General features: G+C 35.6%; 2 protein-coding genes across 2 annotated transcripts; both read left to right on the forward strand.

Annotated features, from left to right (window-relative positions):
• Positions 1–6899: 6899 nt before the first annotated feature.
• LOC137743113 (uncharacterized) lies at positions 6900–8029 on the forward strand. The gene has a single exon (XM_088679150.1). The coding sequence runs from the start codon at positions 7258–7260 to the stop codon at positions 7888–7890; it is 633 nt and encodes a 210-aa protein (XP_088535276.1). The 5' UTR covers positions 6900–7257; the 3' UTR covers positions 7891–8029.
• Positions 8030–13923: 5894 nt separating this feature from the next.
• Positions 13924–14400, forward strand: LOC148692818 (uncharacterized). The gene has a single exon (XM_088680233.1). The coding sequence runs from the start codon at positions 13924–13926 to the stop codon at positions 14398–14400; it is 477 nt and encodes a 158-aa protein (XP_088536359.1).
• Positions 14401–15556: the final 1156 nt, after the last annotated feature.

Consider the following 15556-nt stretch of genomic DNA (forward strand, 5'->3'; position numbering starts at 1 on the left):
TAACTAAGTTATTTTATAAGGTTTATGATGAAGCCATATGTGAATATCTGCGAAGTAATTTTTAATTGCTATTTGATTATATGCCATGTTATATTCTTTGTGCTTATTTTATTATAGGTTCAGATATCTAATGATTGATCGCCTTTAGAAATTATACATCCATATACTTGAATAAACCTATGATGATAAGCAATTAATTAGGTTTATTGGAACTAAGATTAAGAAGACTAGATAAACTGTCACATCTCGGCCCGCGGCGGAACTACTTCCCGAGCCCGCTCCACTACCGTAGCACGATATTGTCCGCTTTGGGCTTACCATTGCCTCACGGTTTTGTTTTTGGGAACTCATGAGCAACTTCCCAGTGAGTCACCCATCATGGGATTGCTCTAGCCCCCTTCTCGCTTAACTTCGGAGTTTCTATGGAACCCGAACCCAGTGAGCTCCCAAAAGGCCTCGTGCTAGGTAGGGATGAGAATATACATTTAAGGATCACTCCCCTGGGCGATGTGGGATGTCACAATCCACCCCCTTAGGGGCCCAACGTCCTCGTCGGCACACCACGGCCAGGGTTAGGCTCTGATACCAAATTGTCACATCCCGACCCGCGACGGAACCACTTCCCGGGCTCGCTCCACTACCGTAGCACGATATTGTCCACTTTGGGCTTACCATTCCCTCACGGTTTTGTTTTTGGGAACTCACGAGCAACTTCCCAGTGGGTCACCCATCATGGGATTGCTCTAGCCCCCTTCTCGCTTAACTTCTGAGTTTCTATGGAACCCGAACCCAGTGAGCTCCCAAAAGGCCTCGTGCTAGGTAGGGATGGGAATATACATTTAAGGATCACTCCCCTGGGCGATGTGGGATGTCACATAAACTAGTAAGCATGACCAATAAGCTAGTCCTACTTGGTTGACATGGTTCTTCTACACTTAATGAGCTTTTATATGTTTAATTGTATGCCTAATGAATAGGATATAGTTATCATGTAGAGATACACGAGTTGATGTCTGACCACATATTAATTCATACCTTAGGAGGAACAAACTTTAATATTGGCATGATAATTGGATAGTCGTTCACTTTAGGAAAAGTAAATAAGATTGTTATTGGCGAATTCATAACCTTAGACTTCATCGTTTCTCAAATTCTTCTGACACATGTTATTTTATTTACTTGTATTTTTTAGTTTTATTGTTAGTTTTAGTCTTAATCAATCCTTCACTTTAATCTATCATTTCTTTGTTTAATTAAGTTAAGCGTGATTAGTCGGTTAAATTGGTGCTAAAGTAATTTTTGTGGAATTGACCTCCTATTTGCATATCTTACTACAATTAATTCGTGCACTTATAAATTTAATTGATTTTAAATTAATATATTATTTAGGTTAGTTTAAATACACATCATACACAAGTTGTACAATGTGGTTCCCATCCTCAAAACCTTCTGCCTGCCAACTTCAATAAATGTGCTGCTAGTGGTAGGCTTTGGCTGAAAGAAAACCAAGTTTTAGCCTCACTAACTAACGTACTAACTAACTAGCTTAAAAAACATTAAACTCCGGATAAGGATTGTCTGCCCTCTCACTTCCGGTGCCCTCCTGTTTTGTGTGATCACAATTAAGCTACGTCAACATTTTATATTATTTTTTTTATAGAGATAATAAAACAAAAATGAATAGTAATATAAAATGTTGACGTGGCTTAACCGTGACCACACAAACAGAAGGGCACGGGAGGGCAGACAATCCTTGTCGTTAAACTCCACCCACATTTTGCCCCATCATATCTTACCTTGAAAAAAAAGATGTAAACATGAAAAAAAATGGTGATAAATATTTAATTCGACAATTTTTAAGCTCTTATAGTTTGACGAAATCGCACACCTAATTCTCTATTTTTAAAGAAATACTAGCCTCTCAACATCCTCTAACACGCATCTGAATAGGCATTATGTTGAAAACAAATACACTTACAAACACTACGGCAAATGGCACCTTAATTACCTCAAATAGTAACCAAAAACTTTGAGTGTGGGGACCAAAAATGGCGGGTGAACATATGAAGTAAGATATACGAAAAGTAAAGGCAAAAAGGGTTGAAAAACAGCGGGAGAGATGATTGTTAGAGATGGGGACATGGGAGAAGCAAAATGATTAGGCATGAGTATGACAAGCAATTATGTGCCATGAGAGTGTGTGTGTACACTCACTTTTATATATATTTTAGCTTAATACCCCACGTTATCATAACATGCCAATTCTTTCCATCACATAATAATTATGTACTTAATAAAGTAGAATAGATATATATATAAGAAATGTAGATTTTCTTAAAGTGGAATTCTCCACAGACTTTCTAGCACCTCACTGTTTAACGTTAATTTTTGTGTCAACATTATAACATTATCCTAAAAATATGAGGTGTTAGATAGTCAATAGAGAGTCTCACTTTTAAAAGAGTCTTTAACTTAAACGAAACTAAACTCAAGAAAACAAAAATGAGAAGCTTATGTCGTACTTGTGGAACAATTATTTCGGACCATATTTAAATGTCCCTTAGGTTATAAGATTCATGCGAATTTATATTTTCTTGTAAGCTGTCTCAGATAAACAATCATTTTGACTTACATATTGAAACAAACATATTCGATTAAGTGTTGTTATCTTATTAACTTACAATTGAAAATGAAGCAAAGATACAACATGAGGCTTGGTAAATGGAACCTTAAAGTATCATAGATGACTTTGACTAAAACAAAAAATGAGCAGATATCTTAGGAGAGCATTTATTCCTTTTTAAGAAGCAAATTACAAATAAGATTTTAGACATATTTTTAAATCATATATATATATAATAATATCATAAAAAATTTATCAACTGTGAATATGATCATATTTATGTCCAAACATAGCAAATTCAATTGTTGCTAGGTTATTATATTTACGATTTGTAAATACAATGAAATGTAATATCTGAAATTTATCTTAGTGGGTGACAAATGTCATGAATAATTGATTCAACTCATCAATAAAACTTTGTGTTTTATGGTTTAAAATGTCAACTAATATCTAGAAATCTCCTTCAACAATGACCTTTTTGATATTAAGACGCTTTACCCCTTGAAAAACCTATTTTACTACCAAAAATCATGCTTACAAAAGAATGTAATTAATTGGACAAATTGGGGCTAAACACTATCTCCAAGATGAGCCACGAGCCATGCTCTCAAATTTGGACCCTTCATTATTTTTAGGTACAATTTGGATTTATTTTATCATGTCTTAAGATGCGGTGAAACCCAAGCAATCCAATTGGGGTCCCCTACTTTGCAGACGTATATATCGTTGAATTATCGTCTCAGGTAATCCCATGAGAAACAGACACATATGTTTTCCTTCGGGTTTTAATAATAAAAAGTTTGATTTCAAATAGTAATATAAATTTTACCAAATCGATCTGAATCGGATCTGCCAGGAGGGGGCCGGCAAATCAATGGATCCAAATTTGACAATGGAATGAGGAATCCAAAGCCCTAGCAAGCAAACAACGACGTTCGCACGCATGCATGCCATGCATTTCACCATGCCATGCATTCCACAACCACAAGCTGTCAACTACCGCTACCAGTTGAATTGTTGAAGATGGCCTGCAGTTGGTTGGTGGGACCCACGTGGCGAGCAAGGGATATAATGCAGCCAAGGCAGCCTTCTCTGATGCAAAATAAGCGGGATGTCTCTGCTGGTGGCTGCAATATTAATGGTGGTCATTGGCCCATGAAGCTGAGTGAAAACACCACGTCGTGGGTGGGGGCTGGGAGGGGGTCTCACTAGTTTTGGCGATGATTTATTTGATTTTTAGTTAGTGTATAATTTGGATTAATCACTTTAAACTCACTTGAAATTTACTTACCTCAAAGACAAGAAAATTCATGAATATGTGTTGCAAGGTATAGTACCTTAATTAGTTATGTCTATATACACATGTGTCGTTCCTTCTCTTTCGTATAACAATCAAATTAAATTATCAGGTCACAAGACTCTGAATGCATGACACTTACTTGAAAGAGGATGTGTGCAAATTCTTGTTTACAACAATATTTCTATAACAAAACTGATCAAATGACTACCATATATGTGTATTACAAGGGTTAATGAGGTTGTCTAAATAGAAAAAAAATTATTTATTACTATATAACTAATACTAAAGGATGGACGTTTAGAGACAATTATGTCATGATTAATTTTATGTGACTCAAAATCCTTTAGAGTTGTGATCCAAAATTTAAGACTTCAAATCTAAACTTGAATCGATTAACTAATTTGAGACTAAAACCTAAAAATTGGATATGACACATCAGGTATTTCAGCCCGGAGATGGACTCACCATATTCGAAAGGATCTGCTAGCCATTAGTTAGACTTGTTAGATCAAATGGTCCAAATGCACCCACGCATGCATTACCAAACCTCTGTTGCAGTATCTCCAAAGCTCCGAAATACCTGCATATATGGCACCAATTGTCACAATCTACTGAATCTTAGGATACTTCAAAACGATTAGTCGATTACTATAAGATGACCTCTGCAATCTATGATTTGGTTGATCACTCATAGGCAACAGTGTAGCCAGAATTTTTTGTGAGAGAGGGCCTTTCATATATGTATTGAGAAAAATTTCGAACTCATAGCATGGGCAATCGAACTAATCTTCAAAAAATTGAAAGACCTGTTAAATTTAATAAAGGGAATCAAAAGAAGTGTATAATACAAGTAAGTGAGAGGTAGAGAGTAGGCTAACCACTAAAAAAATTGAAATTATAGGAAGAAAATACAACTAAATCTAGTTTGAATCGTTTGAAAAAAAAAGTAGGCCAAAGAGGAGGGTTTCAAATAATAGTTGATTAGGTTGCTATAGAAATAAAGTCGATTTTAAAATATCATCCTTGAGTTTCACTAATCCACAAAGACAAAACAAACAAAACTGTTAGAAAATTATAAGATACGATGTCGTTCAACTCAACTTCTTCACGAGGACAATTCATTTTCTTCCTCATGCCTCACGGTTCTACAGCTGCAAGATTAAGGCCATTAGAAATTTCTTACACAATGGTCAGGATGGCATGGAACCACTTTGATCCCTTAATGGCTCTGCCCATGCTCATGGGTAAAACCAAAATAAATAATTTTATAAGTTTTAAAATTTAACTTATATATATATATATATATATATATATATATATATATTAGAAAATTAGATTTTAATACTTAAATAAGATGAAGTATAGAAAAATGTCTTATACAAGATTAAAATTTGATTTTAGTCCCTAGACTCTTTTTTTTTTTTTTTTTTGAACAAATGATATAATCTACACTAAAGGAGAAGGAGATGTGCTTAGCCTCACAATGGACTAGCAATGGTTCAAATTCGCCTCTGACGAGAATCAAACCTAAGACCTCTCACTTACAAATCTATTAAATTAAATTTACCAGCATATGTATTCAATGTCTCTCTTTGTTATTGATAATTTCCTGGTGATCATAAATTAAATTTTAAGAAAATATTATAAATTTTAATTCTCATTATGGTAAGTATCTTATATAAGAAAATATTTTCATAAAGATTTTTCGGTACACTTATATTTTTTGCATATTTTTTTATGTGCCATTAATTCATTACAATATATTTAGGAATGAAAATTTCGGTACACTAGGTTAGTATAATATTTTTAGGTATGGACATTTCGGTACACTAGTTTAGTTTAATATATTTAGGTACCGACATTTCGGTACACTAGTTTAGTATCATATATTTAGGTACAGAATTTTTGGTACACTTATGTTTTTGCATATTTTCTTATGTGTCACTAATTTACTACAATATACTTAGGTACAAACATTTCGGTACACTAGTTTAGTAAAATATAATTTAAATCAAATTAATGAATTAAAATATTAATGTGTATAATAGTAAATTTCAAATTTATGTAATGACATTAAATAAGATATTGATTAAATATTAAAAGAAAAATATAATATGAATTTGAATTAAGTACACATTAAAAGACTAAAATCAATATCCAATCTAATACCAAGTTTTTATTACATTTTAATCTTCTTCAAGGATTAAAGTTCAAAAACATATTCCCGATGGAAAACTCAAATGGGTAGTAATACCTGTACAACGTGCATGGTGGAGCTAATAAAACAATTGATATATACACACACACGCACAAATACACGCACAAATACACACACACACGCACACATAATATATATACACACACACACACTGAGCCTCAAACGACATACATACAGAGTACAGACAGAGCCATATTAATGTAGTAATTCTTGTGGCCGGACATTTTAATAGTAACCGGCTTTCATAATAAGCATCCATCGAGAAAAAGAAATATTCTCGGGAATGTTAGGTTAGAAAAAGAAAACCCCAGAAAAAGTTCCTTTTGCATTCGAAACAAACAATCACAATCCGACAAAAAAATTCTTCCTGATTACCGTGAGAAAACGAGAGAGGCCAAGAAAATTAGACCATGCACGTTAAGATGGATCATGGAACAGAATCAACAGATCAGGGTTTGTTGGTAGTAAACCACATGCTTAGATGCATCAAAGCCCGTTGAAAAAATCAAATCAAAAGATTCTGTGTACTTGGAAAAAATTATTATTTTACTCAAATTATAATACATAAATTATATTTCATTAATATTCTTTAGAAGTAGATTATATCAATTATGTTATGAATTATTATAGCGTGAAATACATACAAATCGTGTTTTCCATACCTATAAACTTTTCTTGACTTATTGAGAGAAAGTGACCCTACTCTCTCCCAACATAAGAGAGAGAGAGAGAGAGAGAGAGGTGTATATTTGCTGCATTGGATCCTTCACCGAATTGTAGGTTTTAAAAGACTCCCAAAATTCTCTCTCTCGATATCCTTTCTCTCTCTCTCTCGCTCTCTCTCTCTTCCTCTCTTTCCGTGTGTTTGACATCTTGAGAGCTAAAATCCAAAGAAGCTGATAGAAAAGGTACATGGTTGTTTGGTGGTGATAATATTTTTAAGCAGCTATTTGATCTGTAAAATCAACTGTCTTTTAATTCAGCTTTCGAGCTCATTAATCTCTTTAGAAATCTTTGTTTTCCTGTACTTTCCCCCCTTTGTTTTGTTTCATCTTTATTCCAAATCTCATTTTCATCTTTATTCCTAATCTCATTCATTACTGAAATTAAATCTTTATGTACGCCAAGAGCTACAGCTTCTCCAAGTCAATTCCACTAATAATATCCATGGGCGGTGAGACCAAAATTAGTACTAATTCTCTCTCTCAAATGTTGGTTTCTGAGAAAAATGGTAGTGGTAACGGTCTTAATTCCATGGAATTCAATTTCTTAGTGAGACCCGCGTTGAATTTTAATAACCATGCGTGCCAAATTGCGCGTTGTGAAGACGAAGACAAAGGAGAAGATGACGGCTTACATATCTCTGAAGAGAAGCAAGAAGATAATTTCGACATGTTTGTTTCGTCGTTGAAGGTCAAACTTCCGTCAGCAGGAGAATTCTGTAGAGTCCAGCAAGAAGGTATTGGTGGTGATGGTGATGTGGAAGATGGGTTGAAGACTCCAACATCTTTGGATCACAAAATCACAGGAAGTCTGCAATGTCCACCAGCACCAAGAAAACCCAAATCACTACCACTAAAGAAGAGAAAAGCAATAATTGGCTCCAGAATTTTACTTGATCTTTCGATTGATGAGATCGAATCGTTGTTTCCTCATGTTGATGATCTTGCAGATCTTGGTAGTAAGATTATTATGAAGAAGAAAGTTAGAGTACAAGCAAGTGATGATCATATAACATCAGCTAACTGAGATCTCTATGCATGTGAAGTAATTTTTATATTTTATGTTTAAGCCAAATTTAATGGCATGTAATTCTCATCTATATCATTGTGATGATATATAGTGAATTTGTGATCATCAGTGCTAGCTCGGCACTTTTTCTTCTCCATTTTCATATATGCAGTTCAGGTTTATCGCTTGATCTCACATCATATTCTTTCCTTTTTTTGGACATTGGGAAATTTAACCCCAGATCTGACATTGGGAAATTTAACCCCAGATCTGAAAAATCATGCATGTGTAACTTCTGTAATTTATCAAGGATGAAGTTTTCATAGGATTCCATTATTAAGCCTCGAATAATGCTTACCTTGAATCAAGGCCTTATATTCTTTTTGTACTTTGTCATGGAGGTGATCATATGATATGTCTTTACAGTACTATAGCTTGCATCTCAGTGTTCATAGAATCTCTCTCTCTCTCTCTCTCTCTCTCTCTCTCATATTTCTGTAGAAGGATGTCTCTTTCTCTATCATATTTCTGTAGAATGGATCTCTCTTTCTCTCTCATATTTCTGTAGAAGGATCTCTCTTTCTCTATCATATTTCTGTAGAATGGATCTCTCTTTCTCTCTCATATTTCTGTGGAATAGATCTCTCTCTCTCTCTCTCTCATATTTCTGTAGAATGGATCTCTCTTTCTCTCATATTTCTGTAGAAGGATCTCTCTTTCTCTATCATATTTCTGTAGAATGGATCTCTCTTTCTCTCTCTCTCATATTTCTGTAGAAGGATCTCTCTTTCTCTATCATATTTCTGTAGAACGGATCTCTCTTTCTCTCTCATATTTCTGTGGAATAGATCTCTCTCTCTCTCTCTCTCTCTCTCTCTCTCATATTTCTGTAGAATGGATTGGAAGGCATTGACTTTACTTTGTCTAGCAGATGCAGACATCCTTAGCCTGAGCCTGCATTGTTTTATTACCAGTTGAGGGGGGGTGAGCAAACCCATGTGGTATATTCCTCCATAGATGACAGAGATGATCTAATAAAAGCTAGAAATAATAATCAAAGAGCTGGTAGGGTAGTACTTTATATCTCTCTCTAACTTCAAGGAGGCTTTTATTGGCCCCCACGCGCACCTTCTCTTTATCAATGAATGTTGGGGTCCCTTTTGCAGCTCTCACCATAACATTATAATAGCACTTGCATAACAAGGGTATCGTGATATTTTGTGTAATAATATAATTAATATGTCAAATTATATCTTATATCATATAAGTTGTTCTTGTCGTGACATTATCCCTCCTTCTACTTGGCAATTAATTACTTTAATATAAATTATTGCACCATCTTCTCTGGATCTCTTCCAATAAGGTTATCGGATCAAGTGATTCGGACTTTTGAAATTTCATCCAACAACCCACCTATTTTGACCCCTTTAAAAGATATAGTAATTTTTGACCGTTGGATGAAATTTCAAAAATCTGAATCACTTAATCCAGTGACCTTGATGGAAGAGATCCGATAGAATCTCTTCTCAAAAATGCAATATCTCCCACCATCAATTCCATCTAACTAATTCTTCCATTTCCATCCCAAGGCCCCAAAAGGATAATGGGCAGAATGGTAGTTAGGTAGCTAGTTTTACTTTCTCTCTGTTTTTCTGTGTTTATGGTCTCATTTTTTAACCGATTTTATATTGTACTGGTAACAAGGAATTAATGTTCGATCAGTATGCATCTTTTTTTACTGTGTTGGTTTTGGATCAGATTGGGTAGATATTAAATCAAAGTAGAAGGTTTATTGGAATTTGGAAATAACTGTAAACAAATCCAACTAATCCAACTTGCTTATCGTTGATAAGGTTGAGACATGTCATCCTTGATTCTTCTTTTTTTTTTCTTTTTTTTTAAGCGACGATATAGAATTTCTTTGAACAAAAAAGGTTGAGTACAACATAAGCAAACTGGGAGAGGAGGGAGACCTCCCCTCACCAACAGTTAACAACCATTACATTCCAAAACAAGAAGATCAGCCGGGAGATCTGGCGGTTCCTCGAAACAAGAAGATCAGCCAGGAGATCCTTGATTCTTCTTAAAAGGGGAAGATTTAGAATGTACTAGTTGAGGTGATTTATGTTGAGGGTTTCCATTCTATATATTAACAGGGAATTAAACTCTGGATCTAACCAATTGTATCTTAATTTTCTCCACGTACTCTTAAGACTTCGCCTAACTCTAAGACCTAGATGTTGTTTAAATTATCTTAGTACTGTAATAGACGTTTTTGGGTATAATAATCAACATTGATCGTGTAATTAACAATGTCATTCTATAACCTCACCATTATCAAGTAACGTTGGCCTATAAATTTTGACGATTACAATATATTTTTGTTTTACAATATCATTCTGATCACTTCCTTCAGAGAGAGCTCTCTCTCTCTCTCTGATCCCTCTCTGTTGTTTTTTGTTTCCTCATATAAAATTAAAACATATCAGTCGTGCATTCATGTATAGTGAGCAGGGTTAAGGAAGTCAGTACGTACATATATCGATGTTATATTTGTTTTCTTGGAAGTTGGAAAATACAGGAACTTTCCCATGAAGACGAAGTTAGCTAACTGATATTAACACAATGACATAAACATGCAAATATGTCTTCTTCTATACGACCCAGATTGACTATAAGGTGTGGGAGGAGGTACCTGAATATATATATATATATATATATATATATATATATATACACACACACTAGTAGAAATTGAAAGCTTTAGTTAGCTAGCTACCACTACATGTCAAATTTCATAGTCGGTCGACTGTTTCTTTCCTGCACATGACACAGCACTAACATGCATGCAGTGGCCCCAATTGCAATATGATGCCATAAACGTGATAAAATGCCTGTTAGCTTGGCTAGGCAGTAAGGCCAAACGATAAATGCAGTGTGAATGACACAATGATTGGAGAACCCTCTAGAAAATAAAAAAAAACACGCACCATTTTTCTCCCTTCACACATCTTTGTTTTATTTTGGTCGTCATTGTCTTTGTTTGATTTTCAATTCGATGACAAAAAAAAAAGTGTGTAGAAGGAGAAATAGAATGTGTGGTTATCATTCCTCATGAAATTATACATGATATTAATTAATGGATAATACATGCATCCATCTTATGAGGTGCAAACCTGATCCAACTCGTGCTATTAACATATTCACACTATACAAATTTCATAATCGAAATCGTTCTTTTTCTTGATCATTCCCAAAAAATCACTTTTACATAATTCATTCAAATCAGAGATTGTTTAGTCAGTTTCATATATGTATCAAATAAATGGATTCACAACTCATCTTGAATATGTATTTTCCTTGATTACAAGGACAATACGAAGGCAATACTAAAACAGAATCGTCTTTATCATCAACTAGTTAAGTCAATGTTGAGCGCTTTGAGATGGTTTGGAGTATAACATAGAAATAATTACAAGAAGATTCTGATTGCAGAGCGAAGACGACCCCAATATTGTTAATAATGGATTAATATGTGTTCAGACTGAACTAAAAATAATTCAAAGACATTAAGTATTACTCTCGCTCTCTCTCACACAAGAAGAAAGCTTCTCCCCGAGCACAATCCATTGCCGTTTTCGGGCCAAGCTTCACTATTCTCTTTGTCGCAGCAAGATTTAGCTCCTAGCTAGTATCTGTTTGACAATTCTAATGGCTGTGTAAGGTAGATTGACTTAATGGTTGTCACAGGTCCCAGCAAGAAATTGTCCGCCTAGGACCAAACTCGCATAAAGCTTGATGAATATATGGGATTTCCAACCCTAAATGTGTCTTACTAGCTGCATGTATCAAGTATTCACCTTTCCTAACCACACGGTGTGGTGCGATTGGCAAATTGCCATCTTTAGTTGGTGGATTCCCTGGTGCCTTACTGGCAGGGGTTCCAAACCAGCTGAAAGCACTTTATGGCCAGAGGCAAGACGAATCATGAGTGGAGATCAGTTCCATTCCACCCTTCGTGTGTGGGGACACTTCGTGGTCTTCGCAAAAAAAAAAAAAAAAAAAAAAAATGGGTATTCACCTTTCCTCACACAAATGATGTGGGAGAATCACCAATGGTCTCAACAGTCAACCCAGGTCTTTTTCCATGTTTACCCTCATTGATTTTAGTTCTACTTATTAAAACTTCAAAGCCCAAACCTTATCCGCAATTGGGCTCAACTTCTGTCCCATTAACAACTAAAATTGGGCTTGGGTTGTATGGCCTTAGATGAATGAAACCCTTGAAGGAAAGATGAGAATTGAGAGGCAATTTAAGAGTTTTGTTAATCTGCACATTTTATTCACGTGTTAATCTTTGAGATTTAATTAAATCTCAACGATTACTTGTGAAAAAAAATATGTGGAAAAGAATTCTTAGGCAATTCAATATTTTGCAATAATAAAAATTTAAAACATAATAATAATAATAATAAATCTGTTGTAGTCATATTTAGAATAGGAATGTAATTGTGTAAATCCTAGGAGATACGAGAAAGTATCTTATATTCCTATTAGGACTAGATTACCTATTAAATATTGTAATCCTAAAGGGAAAGGTTTTTACCTATCATACTACTATAAATAAAGGCACAATGGTATGAATCATACACACCTCACAATTAAATCAATCTCTCTTCTCTCTTATTGTGGTTGGCTCCCATGTCTCTCTCTAAACCCTAGATCGTTCAATCAAATAGGCCTACAACACGTTATCAGCACGCTCTTACCAGAAGCTAAGGAATTGATGCATCGTAGAAGGAGGCTATCATCCACCAAATTCAAAGGCTTATTCGTTTTTTGCTAATCAGGTACGCTTAAAATAAAATAAGATATTTAAAACGTTCACGAAGTATGAAAACATTCCCCATGATGCAGGAACCCCTCTATATTTATATTTTCCTTTCGATGTATATATATATATATATATATATATATATATATATATGTTTATATATTTGTTTCATGCATCGCACAATTAAATTGTTATGTGGAATTTGTGAGTCAAACTATGCAAAATAAATTAGAAGCATATTTAGGGTTTTTCCTAAACCTTAAGGGAATTTTGAAAAAAAAAAAAAAAATGGATTGGACATGGTGTGGCATACCACCGCACCATCACTATGGAAGCAGCCACCAGGCCTTGGCTTGGCACTCACCTCGGCAGGACCTAAAGTCCCATGCCTATCTTGCTGCATTGGCTCTCAGCCATGACACCAACTTTTTTTAGGCTAGGCCTTCACTCGAACCCACATGCCTACCCATAAGGTTGGGTTTTTGTCCTCCCGTGCATCACCCACAAAGCCAGCTCATGCTGGGCCTTGTCTCGTGCACCCTCCTTTAGCCTAAATGAAAACCCAGATACGGTTGGGGGATTTCTTCCACCTCGTGGCCTGCAGCCATGACCCGAGGTCCTTTTTTTTGGGCCTTGTCGTATACTTAAGGCACCCAACCCTTGCCTCTTACCCACGACACCAAGCCCAAATTATTTTGGGGCTATATTTTCGATTCAATAATATTATTTTAATATTATCTAGCTTCTACAATCAACCCCGTATGGCCCGATTTATTGAATTAATTAAAAGTGATATGCAGTCCATTAATCTGATAATGAATCCAAAATTATTAACCCGAATATCACTTTTGGACATTGACAATTCATTAATTTATTTTTATACTTTGAACCGTCACATACTTTCACAGTAATGAAGCTCTCGCACTTGAGTTCCCGAAGAACCTCAAATCCACTATATTCAAATTAGTATATTGCATTATGTGTTTCTTGCAGGAACCTCTCATTATGAACTAATTGTTCATAAAACTAAATTGAACTTGTAGTTTCAAATTTAGTGCCTTTGAAACCCGAAGTTTTCATTCAAAACATACCACATAAAACTTGTAGTTTTCATGCATAAATTAAACCAATACATGTCTATAGAACCTGTATGTTCTACGATATATGTCTATGGCTTACCATATGACTACTCACGTTTTTCCCTCTGTTTTAGGGACATGTCGAACTTGAACAAGCTCGATTTCTCCTCTCTAGAAGTCTCAGGAAGAAACTATCTAAAGTGGGTTCAAGAGGTGAAGCTCCATTTAATTGCAAAGAGCATTAGAGCCACCATCGAGACACCTATCGCCGACAAACCTATTAACGAAGCTCAGAAGGCTACTACAATGATCTTTATTCGAAGACACATCCATGATGCATTGCAGACTGAGTATCTCACTGAGGAGGACCCACACACCTTCTGGCTTGCTCTGGCTAACCGTTTCGATCACCAGAAAGACATATACTTGCCAAAAGCAAGACACGACCAGCAACATCTTCGCTTCCAGGACTTTAAGTCCGTGAATGAATACAACTCTGAAGTTTGTAGAATCCGTTCTTTGTTGAAATTCTGCAAAGTGGAACTAATCGAATCAGATCTCCTCGAGAAGACCTTTCGACCTTCCATGTTGTTGACAATATCCAAAGGTTGTTAGAGTTGTTACCAAAATTAGTTAGTTAAATAGCTTAGGCTGCAAGTTAGTCATGATGGCTATATAAACTGTATTCTCATAGTTGTAAAGATTAATTCAGTATCAATGTAATCAATTACTTTTTCTCTCTCTTTTATTCTCTTTCTGCATTTCTGTGCTTTTCTACACTACTGCTAATATGGTATCAGAGCCACCAGGCTCACGCCATGAATTCTGGTGGTTTCTTCGTAGTAGTTTGCGAATTTTTTTTTTCCTAGTTTAGTTTCTCTTCAAATTTCCATTAAATTTTTAGTGCTTCCGCGAGCTTGGGTTGATTTTTCTGCGATTGTTGGTTGATTGTTCTGATTTGGAGATTTCTCCACCGACGCCTTCACTACCTCCAATAACTAAAGCTCTCTGCCGAGGGATTCCTCTCGCCCAATTCCAAAGCCCTATGCGCCGGTCTAGCCACTCGGTTTTAGCGGAACAGATAAATTTGCTCCAACTTGTGGAAGAAATTCAAGATAAGCTGACGAAGGGCACTGTCGAGTGTATGATTTGTTATGATATGGTAAGGAGGTCTGCACATGTTTGGTCCTGCTCAAGTTGCTACTCAATTTTCCATCTGATTTGCATCAAGAAATGGGCCCGAGCTCCCACTTCTATCGACATGTCTGCGAGGAAGAATCAGGGGTTTAATTGGCGGTGTCCTGGATGTCAATTTGTACAGCTCACTTCGTCAAAAGATTAGGGTGCCGAGATCCATCTTCTTTCTGCTGTGCAAATCTCGATTCGGTGGTGATTCTTTCTGCTGTTCGTCTGGGAATTTCTCTTCTGTGTTGCTGATTGGAAAGTGGGATCTTGGATTCTGTCAGGTTATTTCGTGTATCTGTCATCTTCTTTATGCATACATGGTGTTTGTGGAATTGCCGCAGAAGATAAAGTGTGAGATTTTATACATGATTACTTGTGAACTTGTGAAGGTCATTGACATTAGTTGAAGAATGATGCAATATAGTTTCTGCCAAGATTAAGTTTTGAAGGAGTTTCTGCGATTCTGATGATCTGGTGATATGGGGGACAAGGTTCAATTGTAAAACCAGTGTCTGGTGATCTGCGTTTCTTGATTGTCTGGAGTTGCTGTTGATAGTCTGATAGTCTGGAGTGTCAGTCTCCTTAG

The sequence above is a fragment of the Pyrus communis genome, chromosome 11 (genome assembly GCF_041283825.1).
Source record: "Pyrus communis isolate YQ-2024b chromosome 11, ASM4128382v1, whole genome shotgun sequence".
NCBI classification, from domain to species: Eukaryota; Viridiplantae; Streptophyta; class Magnoliopsida; order Rosales; family Rosaceae; genus Pyrus; species Pyrus communis.

Coding starts and splice junctions, on each gene's coding strand:
- LOC137743113 (XM_088679150.1), top strand. CDS start 7,258: ATGTACGCCAAGAGCTACAGCTTCTCCAAGTCAATTCCACTAATAATA.
- LOC148692818 (XM_088680233.1), top strand. CDS start 13,924: ATGTCGAACTTGAACAAGCTCGATTTCTCCTCTCTAGAAGTCTCAGGA.